General features: G+C 38.9%; 1 protein-coding gene across 1 annotated transcript; it reads left to right on the forward strand.

The window, feature by feature from the left end:
• Positions 1-13,945: 13,945 nt before the first annotated feature.
• On the forward strand, positions 13,946-14,731 carry LOC147487785 (uncharacterized). The gene has a single exon (XM_086574141.1). The coding sequence runs from the start codon at positions 13,946-13,948 to the stop codon at positions 14,729-14,731; it is 786 nt and encodes a 261-aa protein (XP_086430267.1).
• The last annotated feature ends 6,824 nt before the right edge of the window (positions 14,732-21,555 follow it).

Below are 21,555 nucleotides of genomic sequence, written 5' to 3' on the forward strand. Positions count from 1 at the left end.
TGGGGTTACAAAAAAGTAAATTGCTTGGGACATAAACAGAACAAAAATAAAAATTACCTCCTATCCGGCATTTAGGCGTTGTCAACCTCTTCTATAAAGAAATGAGGTTCCTTCGCATCCTGCCACGCCATGATGATTTGCTAGGCTTCACGCCATTTATCATCTACAATCGCTAACCTATTTAGCGCCACTTGGTCGGATGGGGCGTAGAGAGCAACCTAATGAGGTTGTAGCCTCCACCCCAGCCAAGTCATTGCACGGAAATAATGAATAATGAAGTTGGTGGGTCGCACAATGTCGACCCCACCCCAATCCGCGAAACGGGCACAAAAAGTGGGAAAGAAACTTAGCATGATACGACAAACTAAAACAAGCATAAGAAGATACTTATGCCTCATACTTTGGGCTCGTGCTAAACTAGACATTAATGTCTTGGGAAGGTCATAAAGAAGACGTCCCTCAGCTAGAGCAAGGAAAACGTCGCAAGTGGCATCATTCGCAGAAGAAAAACGCCACTCCCCTAATATGTTTAGCATGATAAAGAACATCACTGTGCCCACGTTAAGGGACAAGCTACCAAGGGCTAGGTTATATGTCCCTTGGTCCTCTACACGGAAAATTCCAGCCCCATAAGTCTCATGCAAAAGCTCATAGTTGTAGGTAGAGAAATTATCAACTACATAGCCCCATGAGTCTTGAATCTCAGCAGGCATAGGATGCTCAACAACAAAAGCCAACAAGAACTTGGTTATGTCCATGGTTTCTCATCAATGGTGATGGAGAATACGTGTTCTCCATTCATCCGATAAAAGAATTTATAATGTTTATAAAAATACGCTGTAAGTGGAGGAGAGTAAATTTCATCGGAACTTACCATTAAAGACTGCCATCCTGCTTGTATGATCATCCGTACGTGTCGCTCGAGAACAAATCTTCAAAAGATTACTTTGGTATGAGTGTAGGAGAGTTCATTTCAACAAATACACTCTAGAAGTGCTGCAAACAACCTAGGAAAAACTCACAAAAAATCAGAAATTTAAGTGGCTACGAAGGTCAAGGCGCGGGGTGCGCTCAGAATTGGCCTGTGAAGGGCGCAGGGTGCGCTCCGAATTGGCCTGTGAAGAGCGTGGGGTGCGCTCTTGTATTGTTCGAGGTCCAGGCGCTATAGCGCAGGGTGCGCTCAGAATTGGCATGTGAAGGGCGCAGGGTGCGCTCTTGTCTTGCTCAAGGTCCAAGTGCTTCAGCGCAAGGTGCGCTCCGAATGTGCCTGTGAAGAGCGCAGGGTGCGCTCTTGTCTTGCTCGAGGTCCAAGCGCTACAGCGCAGGGTGCGCTCAGAATTGGCCTGTGAAGGGCGCGGGGTGCGCTCCTGTCTTGCTCGAGGTCCAGGTGCTACAGGAGGTGCGCTCACAATTGGGCCATGAAGGGCGCAGGGTATCCCCGTATACCTTGAGTGCTCTGTATTGAAAAACTAAGAGAAAAATGAGAAGTTCAAGGTAAGAGGTGTGGTTTGTAAGTGTAGAGTGAATCAAGTATTTATAGAGGTTTAGTTTCTAAAACCAACATCCACAAGTTGCTAAAATTATTAAGGCAGGATGATGGAAACAAAAATTTCTAAAACCAAAACGGAAACAAGTTAGGTGCATATTCCAAATATGAACCAATAGCTTTTTGGTTGAATTTAAAATAGCAACTTCCTAATTCTATTCATTGAAATTCCATCACCACAACAATATATAATCTTAACCACACCAATATTCGCAACATTCTCAACAACTCATATTTTCACAGTTTGCAAAATTTAACTTCTAAAACGGTAGATAAGATAAAAGCAATGCAAAAAATACTAATACCACCCCCAAACAATTCGGGAAGGTGGGATTCATGGAAAAATCATCGCATGCTTGGACAAAAACCAAATTAAATTAAAAATTCAACTAACAATCAAATAGTCGAAAACGATTACATAATCCAAATCTAACTAATAAATTAAACAACTCGAAATAAAATTCTACAAAAATAGGGAAATTTCCTAAACACCACAACTAGACTACGAGCCACGAGACAAGGATGGCTCTGAGTTATCAGTCCTGCGTCGACGACGCTCATGCCTCTCAGACTCGTCAGAAGTAGAACTCTGATAGGGTGGCAAGCGTCGTAGCACTTCCACTTGAAACTTCCGCTAACTCTCTAGATATGTGTTCATTGATTCCTCACGATCCTTATCACGCTGGACTAGGGTCTGCACGGTAGTCCTGAGCTCCTCATAATTCCGATGCATGGTAGTCTGCCTAGTTTGGATGTCTTCACAAATGGTGTTAATAGAACGCTGGCCACGGTGAATCACTGACATGCGTTCTATATCAGAATTACACTTCTCCAAGGCATTGGCATCAAAACATGTTGTGTCCTCCTCCTCATCATCCAAATTAACATCTTCCACAACCCTATCTCCAGGCAATCTCCACGTCTTCTGGATACATTATGTCTAAGCAATTGCATTTGCATGCAACTTCAACATAATTCGCTCAGTTTTCGGTTTCTCACCAAAAGACAACATCATATTAGTAATTAAAACAGGAAAAGGGTGCGGTACTTACTCCAACTCCCTAATCATAGTTAACAAGAAGTCGATGATACAAAAATCATACCTCTTTTGCTGTAATACCCATAGTATGTGCAGATAGTTTAGATCGATGTCACTGAACTTCTCTTTCCCAATGATATTCTTACCAACCCACTGAGCTACAGCCAGCTGGTTAGTTCTCAGAGATGACTGTCGGACACAATGCGATTTCACATTGTACTGTCCTTCCAACACAGTCTCTCTCATCAATGCCTCTACCCCCATACCGATTCCCCGCGACCGCGGGCTACGAGGTGGCGGTTTGGCTCAATGGCCAGAACATGAGTCAACTTCGAAGCACTCACTTCTCTCTTCGCACCATTCACCTTCACAAAAATCTTACTACCCTCGATTTCCCGCTTCTTGTAAAAATTCAAAAACAAATCTGAATGGTAAAAATCATTCTCCGTATACCACAACTTTTGCCAATTCCTATGTTTCATCTCGTCATTGTAAAACGGTGCAAAATGGTCCGATTTGAAAATTTGTTCCGGGAGGATTTTGCATTTTTGGGCCATTGATGTTTAAAATAAAAAATGGCTTTACGGTAAGGTGGAGGAGAGGTATTGGAATGAGAAATCAAACTTTGGATTGAGTGGTCGTTTGATTTGGGCGATTATTATTTTTTATTTTATTTTATTTTTAAATTTATTTAGGGTTTTGGTTCGTTAATGGAAGTTGATGGCATAATGGAGAAGAATGCGATGCGTTTTTGGATTTTTCTGTGGACTCGATATTTTGGGCCCAAGCCCAAATAATTTTAGAAATACCCATTTTGTCCCTATACGCGTAACCATAAAACTGAAATTCTCGACTCGTTACCGGTCTGATTTTTGTGAATGAGCTATGAAAACGATCAGGAGAGAATTTCCAATCCAATGATCTATAAAACACTCTATTCTAACCATGGTTAACATATAAAAAGATGGAAAATGCATCAAAGTGCATGAATGATGTAAGTTATGTGAACAAATGAAATCTAAATTCATAGATAATGTCAACCCGAATCAAAATATGATTAAACGACATCAACAACAAAAATGGAAAGTTGAACAATCATGGATGGAAAGACCAACACCCCACCCCCAAATTTTTTTTATAGAACAGAGTTTAGAAAAAAAAATTTAAACGTGGGTCTTTTAAAGTCAAATTTCCGAGACTTCCTAGATTACTATTTTTATGGTTTTAATATTTTTTTTTTTTTATGAATAAGATTTAATATAGAGGAAAATAATAAAGCAATAGAGACATAATTCACACCATAGAGAAACATGACTAAAAAACCGAGAAAGGAATTATGTTAAACATGGACTTAGGATCCAGTACTTACAGCCACACACTCCATAGAGAGGGTCCCGGTTAACCCGGTAGATACTTCTCTCCTCCTCCCAGCCACCTTAACAAAAATCATATTTTCATCCAACTCCCTCGTCCTATAAAACTTTCAGACAAAATCTTCATGGTAAAAATCGTCTATTGAGTACCACAAGCCACTCCAATATCTCCTAACCATCTCGTCATCGAAAACGGCGCAAAGTGGTCTGCAGTAAATGCGTGCTCCAGCAAAATCCGACGTCTTTGAGCCATTGATATTTTAGAATGATTTGGGGGTTTATAGGAGGTGTAGGAACAAGTTGAGACAACCTTACACAAAAAAAAACGATGGTGGTAGCATGTGGGCGGCGCGACAGTTAATTTTTTTTTTTATTTTTTTTGGTTTTTCGGTGGTGGAAATTGTTAGGGGAATGAGTTGGAGAAGAATATAACAGTGGACTTATTATCTAGTTTTTGTCCTAACACAACACCAACAACATAATCACTAGCATCACATATGAGTTTGAAAGGTTTAGACCAATCGGGAGACTGTATAGTCGATGCAGATGTTAAAGCGGCTTTTAAAGTTTTAAAAGACTGTTTACAGTTATAATTGAAATAAAAAATGGCATCCTTTAAAAGCAAATTAGTTAAAGTCCTAACTATTTTTGAAAAGTCCTTGATAAAATGCCTATAAAAACCTGCGTGGCCTAAAAAGGCTCTAATGTCACAGACAGTCTGTGGTATAGGTAGAGATGCTATCTTATTTAGTTTGGCCTTATCTACTTCGATGCCATCACTAGATACAATATGACCTAGCACTATTCCTTTTTTAACCATGAAATGACATTTTTCCCAATTTAAAACCAGACTCTTCTCCTCACAGCGTGTCAAAACCTTAGACAGGCAGTCAGTGAAAGAGTCTCCATAGATAGAAAAATCATCCATGAAAACTTCCATGAAGCGCTCTAGCATGTCACTAAATATATGAAGCATACACCGTTGGAAGGTACTAGGAGCATTACAAAGGCCAAAAGGCATTCGTTTATAGGCATATGTTCGAAAAGGACATGTGAAGGTAGTCTTTTCTTGGTCATCAATATCGATAATAATTTGAAAATAGCTAGAGTAGCCATCTAAAAAACAATAATCAGTGTGACCAGCTAGATGTTCGAGCATCTGCTCTATAAATGGTAAAGGAAAATGATCCTTTCGTGGCATGGCTTTTAAACGTCTGTAATCAATACAGATTCTCCATTTCATAGGAACACGTGTGGGAACATATTCACCCTTAGCAATACGTACCATGGTAACCACCGATTTTTTAGGAGCTACATGAATGCGACTTACCAATTCGCTATCGAAGATTGGGTATATGATACCCGCATCAAGTAACCGTAAGACTTCTTCCCTGACATCTTTCATGGCAGGGTTCAGACGACACTGTGGTTCACGAGAAGTCTTTGCATTATCGTCCAAATGGATTCGATGTGTGCATACATTAGGGTCAATGCCCTAAATGTCGTCTAGGGACCAACCAATCGCCGAACAATGTTCCCTAATCAACCTAATCAAACGTGGCTCTTCATCCGCAGACAACAGAGAAGATATAATTACCAGATGACTACCATCTGGATCAAGTTGAATATACTTCAACTCAGAAGGAAGAGGTTTAAGCACAGGGGTCGGAGGAATGTCAATAAAGGCTTCTGGAGGTTCCTCATCGTGAATAGTGAAGACTTGTTTAGCTATCAAATCTTCATACTTGATAGATGGAGCTACAAAAGGATCTAAGGTAGGTGTAGACTCGAAGAGGGCATTGACTTCCCTACGTAGGAGTCATCCTCAAAATCTAAACTTCCGAAAGAAAAGAATTTATGCATCTTGTTTCTTGGAAACGTGTTATTAAAATAGTCTTGAGCTAAGCTCTCGATCATGATAACCTCCCCATCTATAGATGAATCTGGTAACTTTTCATCATTTTAGAAACATTTACCTCAACAGAAAGATGGCCAAAAGACATGGACATCGAACCATCGCGGCAATTTATAAGCGCGTTGGCAATTGCCAAGAAAGGGCGCCCTAAAATGATCGGAACAGAGTCGTTAGCGACTTCTGTATCAAGGATAACAAAATCAGCAGGATAGTAGAAATCCTGAATCTTAACAAGCACATTTTCAACCACACCCTTAGGATACTTAATAGACCGATCAGCTAATTGCAACGTTATTTTAGTAGGTTGCATCTCCTATAGACCTATTTGTTTATATAAATAATAAGGGAGTAAGTTAACACTCGCCCCTAGGTCTTATAGCACAGTCGTCATTCCACTCTTAAACTATCAAGACATAAATGAAATTCAACTAATCGAACACAAGGAACAGTGGTGAGAGTATTGAGATGTGAAATTTCTATTCTAAATAACAACTATTCTGGCAAGCAATCATCCTCACATGGCTTCCTTAACCTTCTCTAATGGAGGTTTTAGCCTAATATCATTATACTATCATTCCTAACACAACAACAATAATAACAAGCCATAATTTAATAACTAATTTAAACTTTATAAATCTAATTTTAACAATAGTCTAAGAATCAAAATGAAGACAACCTAATTTATGAATTTAAAACAACTAAAACTAAATAAGAATTTAATCAATAACTAAATTGAAATGAAAACTAATACTTTATTATAAAACTAATAGTGATTCTAAATAATAATCTACTTTGTTCTAACACTAATTAATTTAACGTAAAAACTAGATCTAAAACAAGCTATTCTAACTAATTAATGGAGTCTAACCTAATTTTTTAATCTAGATCTAGGTATGCTTAAGAGCTAAGTCTTCTCCATACAAATGGAGGAGATCAGATCCACTTTTTCGTCCATGGGCTGAGGAGCCATGTTTTGGGCTGGAAAATCGAGCCCAAAACCCAATCTCTTAAGTCTACAGGGACTTTTTCAGCTAGATCTGACTTTAGCAAGTTTTCGTCCACTTCTGCTCCTCTGATTGGGTTAAGGCTTACACCATTAGAAAGATCTTTCCGAGCCAGTCGTTTTGACATAAGGTAGGGCCAATTCTGAGGCCTGAGTACAAAGATACGGTCTTTGGAAGTTCTATTAACTTTTGTGTACTGTTTCTGCCCGCATTGACTCTGACTTCTCAGCTTCTAACCGGGCTTTACAAAGGTTTTTTCTCCTTGAATCTTGACCTTTATTCATAGAACTTCTTAGCAACTAACCCTTAGCTCTTTTATATCGCCAAAGTGGCACATTTCTGCACAAAATAGACTTCAATGCCTGAAATACATAAAAACACATAATCAGCATTAACTCTTATTTATTACTCGTATAATTGGTCTAAAAGTATTACTGTTAAGGGGTTAAAACTACCGTTTTGGGCTCTTATCAAACCATCCCCAAATAGTATTTTTCTTGTCCTCAAGCATATATGAGAAATTAGCATAAGTGACCAAAAATGGAGTTCTAACTAATCTCGTTTCGCCGAGTGCTATTGCATTGACCATATGCAACAAGGCCTTAAACCACTAGGAATTCCCTAGTGGACGAGTTGTAGCCTCATGAGAGTTTTCCAGTGAAGTTACTCACAAACTTCATCTATACTACAACGACTAAGAAATAAAACTGTTGTTTCCTTATTTATACTCCCAATTATCTATATATCTTACTAGCAATGGATACAGAATAATCAAGTTGAAACTTAAGCTAATATATGCATAATAAACAATCATCTACGAATAAACATATATACAATGAGTAATACTATGAAAAGCACTAGCAGGTCCGCTTCTAAAAACTCGGAATAACGTCCTTTAGTAGGTCCTCACATAAATATCAAGACAAAAACCACTCTGATTTTTCAGCTCAAGTTTTGCTACACCAGTGTGCAGTGGGCACACTTTACCTTACAATCTCAATGACACACAAGGAAGTCGGAGTCGATCAAACACATCTGCCACTTACTATCACACTAACCTATTCCTAATTGAGCTAAAGGTCTTTATTAGGTGATTCGGGGATTAGGAGATGGTTTAAGAAGGAAGGAAATAGATATTCAAAATGGAAAAGTCTGAGATAATAGAGTCTTCATATTATGTAACTAGAGAAAACCTTGTTCTTTACTTTTGCTTCTACACTTTGTTTCCGTCCTTAGCTATATATTTTTTTTCCTTTTCATTGGCTTTCGACTCCCTTGATTCTATTTTTGGAGTTCTAACTCTTTATTTTATTTTATTTATTTATTTATTTTTTATTTGGATCGAAACTTTCTTTTCTTATCTGAAGCAACTAACTAATTCTTGATTTCAAAGGTCTTTCTCTTTTCTGTTCTTCATCTCTATTCTCAGACTCATTCAAAGAATGGGTAGGTTGATTTTTTTATTTTTTTGTTTTGTAACAGGATAAAGGATTTGTGGTTTATGGAAGGCTAAAGAATGGCTCAGAGGGGCGACTAGCGGAAAATAATTTATAGGTTTGAATTTCTAGCTATATCGATCCAAAGAGGGCCTAAATTCTTGCTCAGGATATGGTATAGTGATCAAGCAAGTGGACGTGTGATTTCTCTATCCGGATTTTACTTCTCCCTTGTGTCATTTCTCAAATGTTTCACTCATATAAGGCTTTAGGCTATATTCTCACAGGATTTGTAGAATAAGTACTCTAGCCTAGGTTTCAGAAACTTACTGCCAAACAATCAAAGATACTCATGTAATAAATTTATAGATAGATGCAAAGATTATTACCTACGTATTAATCTAAGTTTCTACAAATTATTCTAATGCAAAAGCTACGTGAGACTTCTAGATTATTCAAAGCATAGAGAAAGAAAACAATACTAATATTCCTAAGTGTATATCATAACTTTTATTTTTTTATTTTTTTGAAATTTTTGATTTTTTAACTAGACAACAAGTGCATATTATACATATCTATATCCTAACAGATGTCTTAATTACACGTGTTTCTATGCCCCCAAACAAGAAGCCTGCTTTGTCCTCAAAGTATTTAAATAAATAGGGTAGAGAAATACCATTGAAATGCGTGAAATTTTGGAACATCTGTAAAACAAGGTTATAACATACTAATATAGCAAATAAAACTGACGCAACTCGATATGAGTTCCACCCGTTATGGGGTTAACAAGAATCAAATTGCTTGGGACATAAACATACACTAACTGAAATAAAAACTAACATTAACTCCAGTGTTTAAGCATTGTCAACCTCTTCTATAAAGAAATGAGGTTCCTACGCATCCTGCCTTTCCAAAGAGATGAGGTTCCTTCGCATCCTAACTGCAAGATCCTTTCGCTGAACCAATGTCCATAACTCTCACTTCCCAACAAGTGTTCGAAAGACTGCTCCGGTATCACTATAAGAGAAGTCATCACAAAACTACTCTCTAGAACAGCTGCAACGATCCTGGAACAACCCACAAAATTTGGAATTTTTCGTGCCCACGGGGGTCAGGGTGCGGGGTGCACTCAACCTATGCCTGGGTAGGGCACGGGGTGCGCTTGGGTGAATTTCTAGTTCGAGGCACTTGGGCGCAGGGCACGCTCACTTTTTGCTTGGGATGGGCACGGGTCACGCTCAGGTTAAATTTTTGATGACAAAGCCTAGTATTGTGGCGCCTCCAATGGGAATCGGTGCCCGAGGTGCTGAAATGTGGAAGTGAGAAGGAAAAAGAAAGAAAATTTGGGAGTGAAAGGTGAGAGTTGAATGTGAGAGATGTGAGTTTTGTGTGGAGAATGAATGAAGTTTATATAGGTTTGAGTTTCCAAAATGAATTGGGAAGTTTCCAAAACGTTTTAAGGCAATTGCTGAAAACAGAAATTTCCAAAATAGGAAATGAAAACTACCCATATTCTTGATTCTAATACAAACCTAATATCTCTTAGACTGAATTTAGAATAGTAACTTCTAAACTCTTATAGATTTCATCCTACCACCACATCTAATCCTAGGCATGCCTATATCGGCAATATTCTCAACCATCACTCCAAAACAACTTCTCAAATGGAGGATCATATAACAAATCATGCTAGAGTAAATAATACCCCAAACAATTCGGGAATGTGAGATTAACAATAAAAACAATGCACAATTTGAAAAGAACCATATTATATTTAAATTGAAATTCAAACAACATTTAACAACCAAATTCAAATTTAACTATGGAATTCAAAATTAACATCCGAACTAATAAAAACAATAATGCAATACATGCATAATTCACACCATAGAGAAACATTACTCAAAAATTGAGAAAACATGCAAGAGTGGAAGACGTGAATTATGTTAACCGTGGACTTAGGATCCAGTACTTACAGCCACACACTCCCTAGGGAGGGCCTGGTTACCTAAATGGTGCACTTATCAATATATGGAAGTGAAAGAAAGTACACCGAAGAATAAAATGAGTCTTTTATAGTCAGATACTCAAGACTTTATCTAACACATATGTATATAATGAACATGTAGTTTACCATATATCAATAACCGAAATAGTTGTGGATCGTTCCATAAACAATTACCATGGAATGCACCCCCAAACAAAAACAAGCACCAAGATTTTCGACGACGCAACTTAGTGAAATGAAAGCGAAGTCTGATAGATCTAGAACGTAACTGACCATGCACCTTCTTTTTCCTCCAACGAAGAGGTGGCCAAGTGAATGAGTGTGAAAAAATGGATGGTTGTGGAAGATACTTGGAATGTGGATAAGTGTTAGAAGAAAAGGGTGGGAAGAATGATTGGATTCTGTGAGAGATTAGCTCAGGTTGTTGGTGGTAAGGTGGTGCTCTAGGCAGTGCTTGAGTGGGTGGATCATCACAAGCTCTTAGAAACTCATTGAATTCCTCATCTAGGTTGTTCGCATCCATATAATTATGGTATTCATCTCCATCTTTGAGGAATTCATCTATCTCGTCTATTGTGAGTTTTACTCCATCTCTTGTAGTGTCGGAAGGCAGGGTGGAAAATTCTTTCTCTAGTTCAGTTATGTTCAAGGAGTCTAAATTGTGATCTTTGTCTTCTTCCATAAGAGGGGTATCTACTAGTGTAGGGACGAGATCGTCAGAAGCACGAATGTGATATACCAAACTTTCAATAGACTTCACTTCACCTTCTATAGGAAAACCTAGTTGTCTCTGCTTTTGTCTAAACATGTTAACTTCCACAGAAAGATTTCCAAAAGAAATAGTCATTGAGCCATCCCAGCAATTGATTTGGGCATTGGCAGTTGCCAAGAAAGGACGCCCTTAGATGATAGGAATAAAATCATGAGCAACTTCTATGTCAAAAATAACAAAGTCAGCTGGATAGTAAAAATCCTGCACTTTAACGAGAATGTTTTCAACTACACCCTTGGGATACTTAATAGAACGATAGGCTAACTGCAAAGTCATTTTGGTTGGTTGAAGTTTTGTTAGACCCAGTTGTTTATATAAATAAAAAAGGAGTAAGTTAACACTCGCTCCCAGGTCTAATAAAGCAGTTGTTATGAAGGTATCACCTAAGGTTCATTGTACAGTAGGACGACCAGGGTGTTATGTTCAGATAAAGAGGGATATTGTTCAATTAAGAAGGTTTCATTGGGTATGTTGGTTTTCCTCTTATTGGTGCACAATTTTTTTAGAAACTTAGCGTGTCTAGGTAAACTTTTTATAGCATCTAGAAAAGGTAGGTTTATAGTCAGATTTTTAAACACTTCCCTAATCTCATCAAAATTTCCATCCTTTTTAGTTATAACTAGTCTCTGGGGATATGGTGGTTTATCTCTATATTTGGCAATATTATTAGTCTTTGCTTTATCTCTATCCATTTTCCATCTAGGTGTCCATATTGGAACCTCTACAGGTGTATGATCATCACTTTCTATTATTGGGTCTTGTAATGTTTTTCCTTTTGGTTGTGGTGTAACTGGTACTTCTACAGTTGTAGGGTCTTCAGTTTCTATTATAGTATTTGGTATGGTATCATTTTTAGTTTGCGGGTGATCTTTAGGCATAGTCACTTGGTTATCAACTACTCGTTCCACCACTTTAGATACTACCTTAAACAAAAATGGGGAACATTATCTTGGAAAATGGATGCAATATAACCTAAACTAATTCATGATCCTGTATACCTCGTTTTTCCTAGAATAGGAAAAAAACCTCCCAGACTAGTTCCCTTATCCTGTTCTACAGAATTTCTTTTCCACTTAAGGTAAAATCCTTCATTGTCTACAGTGATAGTTCTTGAGTGGAAAAAACTTGTATGAAATATGAACTCCCTTATTTTGAATAGCCAAAATTTCCCAGCCCTTCAAACAGCTACCATAGCTGCACAACCACAAAACCCCACGCAAGGGGTGGAAAGAAACAGCCATCAAGGAGCAAATGGAGATAACTTCAAGGACAACCACCTAAACCGAATACTCTATTCCGGGGGAGGTCAAGGAGAAACTATTGCAAATTGGTGAAACAATTTAATCTGAATTTGGTTGAGGGTGTTGCACAAGTTCCCTCAAGAATTAATTACAAAAGGTCGGTCTTTTGGAAAGATTATGTAGTGGGGTTTTTCTTAGAACAGAAAACTACCATATCCGGTGGTCGAGAACTACTAAGGAAAAAAAATGGAAAACTAAGGGGACTATGAGATGGTTATGATGCAAATTTGTTTTACTTCAAATTTAACAATGAAGAAGACAAGAGAAAGGTGCCGAAATGGCACAAATATACATGGTGGGAAATGCTTCATTGTTACACAATGGAGTCGATATTGAAAGGAGAAAAAAAACACGCTTAAGGCTATCCCTATATGGGTAAATTTATATGATGTGCCAAAGGACTTGTGGAATGGGGAAGGTTTGGGATTTCTAGCAAGCGCATTAGGGGAACCCCAGAGGGATGGATGAAGCCACCGTGATCAAGGAAAAGGTTAACTTATGCTAGAGTCAGTGTTTCAAAGAGAAATTAATGCCGAAGTTGCTCAAACCTTTGATATCGAGCATGGGTGGGAGAGACATTAGAACTATTTCGTGGAATATGGTCCGATTCCCAAGATGTGTGAATGCTGCAGAAGTTCGGGTCATAAGACTGTAGGGTGTTTGAGGAAAGGTGACATAAGGGAGAAGGATCGACAAAAGGAGGTGATGGAGGACAATGTGGACACTAATCCCGAGAGTAGTCGCGCTTTTGAAACAGGGGTAGAGATCACAAGAGTTCTTTGTTTGAAGAAACAAGGCAAAACCCGCATTTATTGGCGTAAAGAGTGGAGATGACAAATAGCAACGCCTAATGAGGAAGGAGAACTAAGAAACCCGATATAGTGGTTCTCAGATCGAACAACACGCAGTAGATGATTAGGTGGTGAGATCCGAGGTCGTAATGAAGAACAACAGGGTTCGTAATAGGGATTTTGATGAACACAGAGGCAGTAGAACATGGTGAAGCAGTAAGAGAGAATGAGCTGAGTGGGGGTTTGACTAGAGACAGCAGAGATGAGAATAGTGAGATGGGTCAGGGAGGTCAGATAAGGACAGAATATGAAAATGAGCTAGTTACAGAGATACCAGTATTGGCAAGTGATAGAGAAAATGAACAGGAGCAGGGTAGAGTGGAAACATATGACAACAGGGGGATTACTTCAGAGATGGAAGTGGAGGATTGTGACAATGCCTTAGTGCCGTATGAGGAGACCTCACAAGGTATTGAAATAGCTACAGGGTTTAACCCTTTGATGTGCTATGAGGAGGAGCAAGATGAATTCAATAAATTCGCAAAGCACAAGGTCGGGGAGTCAGTTCGACGAAGTAGTATCCGAAAGAAGAGACGGAATACTTCAAAGATAGAAATCTGATTCCATTGGCTGCAGAACCTCAAACCTCGCTCAAGGGGAATTGTGACTCGCAGCCAAGATAAACGTATTGGAAAAAAAAACAGCAAGGAAGTAAAAGAGGGGCTAACCCAAGGAACAAAGAACAAAAAAATCATCACTAATGATAGGTCCGATATGTGTATGGAATGTGAGAGGAGCGAATGACCTTTTGAAAGCAAAGGAAATAAATAAGGTGAGAGTTGAAAAGAAGTTATGTGTGTTTGGGCTTCTCGAAACAAAAGTGAAAAAGGAGAAGTACGATGGAATAAGAAGCATTTGCTGTCCTAACTGGGAGCATGAAAATAATTACGAGAAAGCTGGGTCGGGCAGAATCTGGGTATGCTGGGATCCTTTTGTGGTGAAGGTAAAGAAGTTAGACATGTCAGAGCAACTCATTCATTGCAGGGTTGAATTCCTACCAAAGGCGGAAGAGTTTTTCCTTACAGTGGTGTATGCGAGCAATTCTTTTCAGGAGAGATTAGATTTGTGGCAAGATGTGATTAGGCTACAGAGCTCAATCACAAAACCTTGGTGTGTAGTGGGGGATTTTAATAACATCAAAACAGCGAATGAAAGAATAGGGGGTGAACCTATGCATCCTAAAGAAGCCCAGGACTTTATTCGCTGTCTTCAGAATGCCGGATTAACTGATATCAATGCTAGTGGATTCTTCTACACTTGGTGGAATAAATCTGTGGGTGCGGCTAGCATTATGTCAAGAATAGATAGATGCCTAATAAACAGTTTGTGGATGCAAATATATCCTAATGCAGGGGCTGAATTCCTCCCTCAGGGAGTTTCTGATCACTCCCCTATGCTGCTCACATGGAATGACTTCAGCCGGTCCCCGACTCCTTTTAGATTTTGTAACTTTGGGTTTATCAACCGGAGTTTAAAGATATGCTAGAAGAAGTTTGGAATACACGTATATATGCTAATCCCATGTATGTTCTAATCCACAAACTCAAGATGCTAAAGGAGAAAATCAGACCTTGGGCCAGGAGAAACTTCTCGAACTTACATGAGAGAGTTATAACCGCAAGGCAGCAGTTAAGTGATGCACAGATACACCTACAGAATAATCCAATGGATGTGGGGCAAAGAAGTGAAAACAGGCAATGCAGAGATATATTGATCTTGCAAGAGCGGAAGCAATAGATATGGAAACGTAAGGATGCATCAATGGATGACGTAAGGGGATAGATGTTCGAAGTTTTTTCTTTAACTCATTGAAAGAAAAGGCAGCCGGAAGGGTATATGGGCAATTGAGAATGATAACGGAGAAACAAAGGCATGGGCAAAAGCAGAAAATTACTCGAGCATAGTGAAGTATTTCACGCAAGATGATGGGTATTGAAGCCCACCGTGAGTGAAAGCTTAATTTTCAATCGAACCCAATGTCGAGATATTGTTGACTTCGTATGTGTCACGATGTTGGAAGCCGAGGTGAGTGACACGAGATCGTGGAAGCCTTGTTTGAGATGGACGACAATAAGGTGCCAGTCCGGCATCGGTATAACCCATACTTCTTCAAATTTTGTTGGGATACAGGGGGTGGATGTTGTGAATGCCATCAAAAATGTCTTTAAAACAAACAAAATGCCTCGGGGAACAAATGCGACATTTCTATGCCTGATTCCAAAAGTGGCTTCGCCAGCTAAAGTGGAAGATTTTAGGCCGATTGCTCTGTGTAACACGATTTACAAATGTGTTTCAAAAGTCATCACCAATAGATTGAAGATGGTGATACCAGAACTAGTGCACGACAATCAGTCAGCGTTCATCCCAGAGAGATCCATACAGGATAACATCCTGCTATCCCATGAAGTTTTGAGAGGATATGATAGAAGATATGGAACTCCAAGATGCTCTATAAAACTGGACATAAGAAAGGCATACGATACGGTGAGTTGGCAAGCGATCTTGAACATGATGGATAGATTTCAGTTTCCGTCCAAGCTGAAAAAGTGGATTCAGTTATGCATTAGCACACCTTCTTATTCTGTCCTCATAAATGGAGCGCCTGAAGGTTTTTTCCCTGGAGGTAGAGGGTTGAGGCAGGGAGATCCCCTATCTCCATATTTGTTTGTGCTAATAATGGAAGTTCTTGGCTGCCTAATCAGAGAGAGTGTGAAACAAAAGCGGATCCAATTCCACTCTAAATGCAAAAGGAGTCAACTCACACATCCGGGCGCTTATGGATGATGTACTTATCTTCCAGAAGGAGAAGTGGATTCCATATATGCACTCGCATAATGTTTGGGGATTTTAGCATAGCTACTTGGGCTACTGAGATAAATTCACAGAAAGACCTCTATCATGACCGGTGCTATGGGACAACAGGATAGCTTGGCTTTGGCTCGGATTCTAGGTATTGAACTTGTCTCCCCCAGCCGGTGAGATACCTAGGACTTCCTCTCATATCGCCTAGACTGAATCGAGAATGTCAACCACTAATAGATAAGGTCACAAGCGTAATCAAGGACCGGAAAGCAAAATTGCTATCTCATGCGGTAGATCGCAACTCATACTATCGCTATCGCTTGGCTCACTACACGCGTATTGGGCCCAACATTCATTCCCGCCAAAAAACAGTTCTTGAACAAGTTGAAAAAAATTTGTGCGAATGGTACCGATACAAAAAAGATGTGTGCACCGCTTGTAAAGAACCACATGTAAGACAAAGGATGAAGGAGGGCTGGGGATCATGAATATGGAAGTATGGAACAAAGGAGCATACCGGTTTGGTCTTCAAAGTAGAAGGAAAATAGCATCCGGGTTGGATCTATGGAAGAACCTTTTTGGCACACAAATACTTGTGGACGATGATCAGACCGCAAGATCTGCTCATGGTCATGGCGAACATTTTACGTAAGCAGAAAAGAAGCGAAAAGAGCTCATTCAAGTACTCGATCACCAATGGTAGAGATACATTAGTATGGCACGATCTATGGTGTCATAGTAGCCCTCCGTTCAATGCGCAGTGCTTGCTGAAATTCAGCTACCACTAAATGCCACAAAATGGATCAACTTTTAACGTAAGAGATTGGAACGAAGTGGTACGTAACATCCAAAGTAATAGGCTACGAGAGGATATCTTGGGTACAATTTAATCAACAAGCATCTAGTTCAAGATCGAAAGTGGTTTGGACACGATCCGAAAGTGGGAAATTCACGCCGAAAGTGCCTATGAAGCCCTGAGGGTAAAAGAAGAAAAAGTCAGATGGCAGAGACTTGTGTGGGGCAAAAGGGTTATCCCAAGACACTCCTTTACGACCTGGCAACTGTTCTCGAATAGCTTATCAACGCAAGATAGGCTGGTGCAGAAAAAAATCATTACTTCCTCCTGCTGCTGCTTGTGTTACCAAAGTCGAGAATACTCAAATCATCTCTTCTTTGAATGTGTGTATTCGCGAGAGATCTTTGATGGTATAAAAGTAATCCTGGGCATTACAACGGATGTTAGAAGCTCAAATAGGGAGTGGTCATCGCTGCTGAGATTATGTAGAGGATCCAAATTTTGTATCGATACTTACAAAGGTCTATATATGTCTCGGCTTGATGGGATATGGAAAGAAAGGAACGGGAGAAGGTTCAAGAATAGGGAGAGGCCAGTAGTCCCGGAGGAAAATCATTAACTAAAGAGATATGTGCAGATGCAAACAAGATTGAAGAATCACCGGAAGCAAGACAGCCTTTGTCGACATTAGGAATTCGAAAAGTTCGGGAAAGGAAGAGGAAAGAATGTAAGTGGCTTCCTCCCGGGAAGGCAGAGTAAAACTAAACGCAGATGGTGCTTTGACGCAGAGGGTCCGCCATGGAGGTATAATCGAACAGTCAAGGAGAGGTGATTGCAGCCTTTACGGGAAGCGGTGATGTACAAGCTGTTCTCTATCAGGAGCTGAAAGCAATCGTGATTGGACTAGAGCTATGCACTGAACTAGGATATAAAAAGGTGGAAGTTGAAACCGACTCACTCACAGCAGTGAATATCATCACAAAAATAGCAAAACCACCATGGACGTGTTCGAATTTGGAAGCCATGATATCACAGCTAGCTACCACATTCAGCTATTGCTCCTTTGCACATGTCTTCGTGGAAGCTAACAAGCCCCCATTTTTGCTTGCGGGCTTAAGATTTCCGATTGTAATGTTTTGTAAAGTTTACACCTCCTCTAGATAGAGAATTGTATAGACTCATAGAGGAGGATGCTATAGGTACGATCTATGTAAGACTTGGTTGAATTATACAGGTGAGGGTCAGCCTAACCCTAGCTTAATTCTAAAAAAAAAAAAAAAAAAACTTACTCGCCCTGAACGAAGGGTAGTGACTGCCTGTAGGTCCCCTTGGTTTATATTACCATTACAATGAATACTGTTTATTTCGAAGGCGGTGTTTGTTGCTTAAAATTAGGCACTGCTTGACCTGGAAACACGCCAGTTTGGTTATTATTTTGGTTAGAAGACATGTCAATAACCTTTTGGCACAAAGACTGCATCATTTGCATCGTTTGTTTCATCATATTAGAGTTTTGATCATGCTGATCTTTCATCAAGTTGGTGTTTTGTAGCATAATTTGATTTTGTTTCTCCAACAAGGTCACTACTAATTTGTCTGTAGATGGTTGGACAGGAATTAAAGCTTGTTGAGTGTTCATGTCTTGATGTTGATAGTTGTAAGTCATGGGCACTAAACCTTTATTCTGGTCACCTAAGTTTCCTTGTCCTTGATGTTGAGTTAACTAGTTAAAGTGTGATGGTTGTGGTGGTGGTTGTCCATAGACAAGAGGACAATAGAAGTCGGAATGCTCAAGACTAAAACAGACATTACAAAGAGTAGAGTTAATCTTCATGACTGGAATGGGTTGTTGTTGAACAGAGATGGCATCTACCTTTTTAGTGAGGGTATCGATAAGAGTTTTAAGCTCGGGATCATTTTTCACCTCAAAAGAAGAAGGAGTGGAGCGGGAAGATTTGTTACCTCCCCAATTGTTGTTCCTCTTAGATTGATTTTCTAAGAATTTATAAGCCTTTGAGGCTCCTTTACTAAGAAAACTACCCCCAGTCATGATATCTAGAACCTCCTTATGATGATGTAAAAGCCCCTTGAAGAAGGTACGAACAAGCGTGTCCTTCGCAAGATTATGATGCAGGCATTCAATAAGATTAGTGAAACGATTCCAGGCCTCTGAAAAGAATTCATGAGGATTCTGGTGGAAGAAATGAATCTTTTGAAGTATTTCATCTATCTTCAGTGGTAGGTAAAACTGTTCCATGAACAATTGAACAAGATTAGCCCATGAGTCCACAGAGTTTGGCGTTTGGGCAGTTAACCAAGATGCCGCCTTGTCGGCTAGGGTGAATGGAAACACCCTAAGTTTAACTTGATCCAGACTTACACTAGGATGATAGAATGTAGTGAGAACTTGGTCTATCCTACGCATATGCTGGTAAAGCTTCTCGTGATCTAAACCATGAAAAACTGGTAACAAGTTAAATATATTAGAGGGAATTCGAAAATCCCCCACTAGGTTTGCAAGAACGATGCAAGATTTTGGGCTATCGTTCAGGGCTTTGTAAAAGTCAGAGAGAGGAGTCTCTCTTTCTTCAGCCATTATTTCAGGTGTAGTGCGTGGTATACTAGATAGGTGTGTGTGTTAACGTTCACAATAAATTATGTTAGTCGCTTTTTCTCTACCTGACATTAATCTCATGTAAGGCTAAGTCCAATATTAAAGAAACACGACAACAGTCAAAACAACATTGATATGCAAGTATAAATCCTCTAACAGGAGATGCGAGGAGTGGAAGAAATAAGTACTTGAATGCCTCCTTACTTCGCTTATGAATAGCGTCTTGTATACGCGAGCTCAATGAATTTAACAACACTGAATAACTTGAAAAAATGGAAGTTTGTACTAACCTATGAAAATCGGGCTATTTAGAAGAGGGCGCGAGGTGCGCTCGGATTTTGCCTACCAAGGGAGCGGATCGCGCTCTTGCCTGACTAGAAGTCCAGGTACTTTAGCGCGGGGTGCACTCTGAATTTGCCTAACAAGGGCGCGGGGGACGTTCTTGCCTTGGACAATGTCCAGGCACTTTAGTGCGGAGAGTGCCGCAAAAATAAGCCAATAAGGCGCGGGGCGCGCTCAGTGTATTTCTGCGAAAAAAAATCAGTTCTGAAGCAAACAACCATAGTTAGAACCAAATAAGGGTGGGGTGGGCTTAATGGGATTTTGGTATGATTAACACTACTAAATGAATTGAATCTAAACACAACTAAGCTGGCAGCAGTGCCATTTGATAAAAGGAAAAACGATAGTTTTACCTACGAATAAGTAATTAAACTCAAATGTAAGTAAAACTAAATGGATTTCTTATTGCTAATTTATCAAAGTTCTACTCTCGTTATCAATGCGATATAATTGGAGTAGAGAATTCGTTCCACTCCTACCTCGTTTAGAATGTAACGTTTCCTAGTTTATGTATTCTAACAAAATTGTCAGAGTAATGGATTTGAAACTTAACTAAGATAGTGAATTAACTAATCAAAATGTGATAAATGAAGTGACGACAATTCAATACTAAATTGACAATATGAGAAGGAATTAGGGAAATTTGATTCTACCTTGATTCGACTTAATAAACTAACATAGAATTGTTGTAATCCAAATTGTAATGTTTTCACATAATAATTTGGTCTTTCTAATCCCTAATTGTTCATGGTAATCTCTACCAACTAACAATCAACATGTGAAGCAATCAAACCCATTCTCATGGTAAACTAATTACTTTATAGAATGGAATATAACATTACAACTATTTCTACGCTAATACAATCAAGTTTTAATGAAGGCTTCCTCAAACCCCTCTAATAGATGTTTTAGCCTTAATTCATTAAACTATCATTTTTAGAACAAGAACAATAAGAACAAGACATTATTTAATGAATAACAATTACTTTATTAATCTAATGGAAAGAGTCTGAGAATTAAACTGAATTTATGAATGAAATTAAAACAAACTAAAACTAACTAAGTACTAAATTAGAAACTAAGTATTTGATAATTAACTAAGTTGAAATGTAAAGCTAATTCTTTATTATAAAACTAAATCTGATTCTAAAAACTCATTCCTTGTTCTAAGACTAATTACTTGGATATAAAACTAATTTCTTTATCTAAAAACTAATTACTGGAATGTAAAAACTAACTACTTAAGAGCTAAATCTTAGTCCTCTTTTAAATAGAAAAGGCTAGATCCACAATTTCGTGCATGGACTTAGGAGCCATGTTTTTGGCTGGAAAATCTAGCCCAAAACCTCATTACTTTAGTCCACAAAGGGGTTTTGAGCTGGAAAAAACTTCAATAGCCTTTTCGTCTACTTTTGCTCCTTTGATTGGGTTAAGGTTTGGACCGTTAGAAAGCTCGTTCCGAGCCAGTCGTTTTGATGTATGGTAGGTCAAATTTCGAGGTCTAAGTCCAAAGATACGGCCTACGGAAGTTTTGTTAACTTTTGTGCGTTGACTTTGATTTTTTTAGCTTTGATCGGGCTTTAAAAAGACTTTTTCTCCTTGAATCTTGGCCTGTAATCATAGAACTTTTTAGCAACCAATTTTTGCTCCTTTATCTTGCAAAAGGAATGCATTTCTACACATAATTGACTCTAATGCCTGAAATATATAAAAGCACATAAACAACACTAACTCTTGTTTACTAATCACATAATTG

The sequence above is a fragment of the Coptis chinensis genome, chromosome 7 (genome assembly GCF_015680905.1).
Source record: "Coptis chinensis isolate HL-2020 chromosome 7, ASM1568090v1, whole genome shotgun sequence".
NCBI classification, from domain to species: Eukaryota; Viridiplantae; Streptophyta; class Magnoliopsida; order Ranunculales; family Ranunculaceae; genus Coptis; species Coptis chinensis.

What these genes read in the sequence shown, in the direction of transcription:
- LOC147487785 (XM_086574141.1), top strand. Translation starts at nt 13,946, where the DNA reads ATGATAGGTCCGATATGTGTATGGAATGTGAGAGGAGCGAATGACCTT.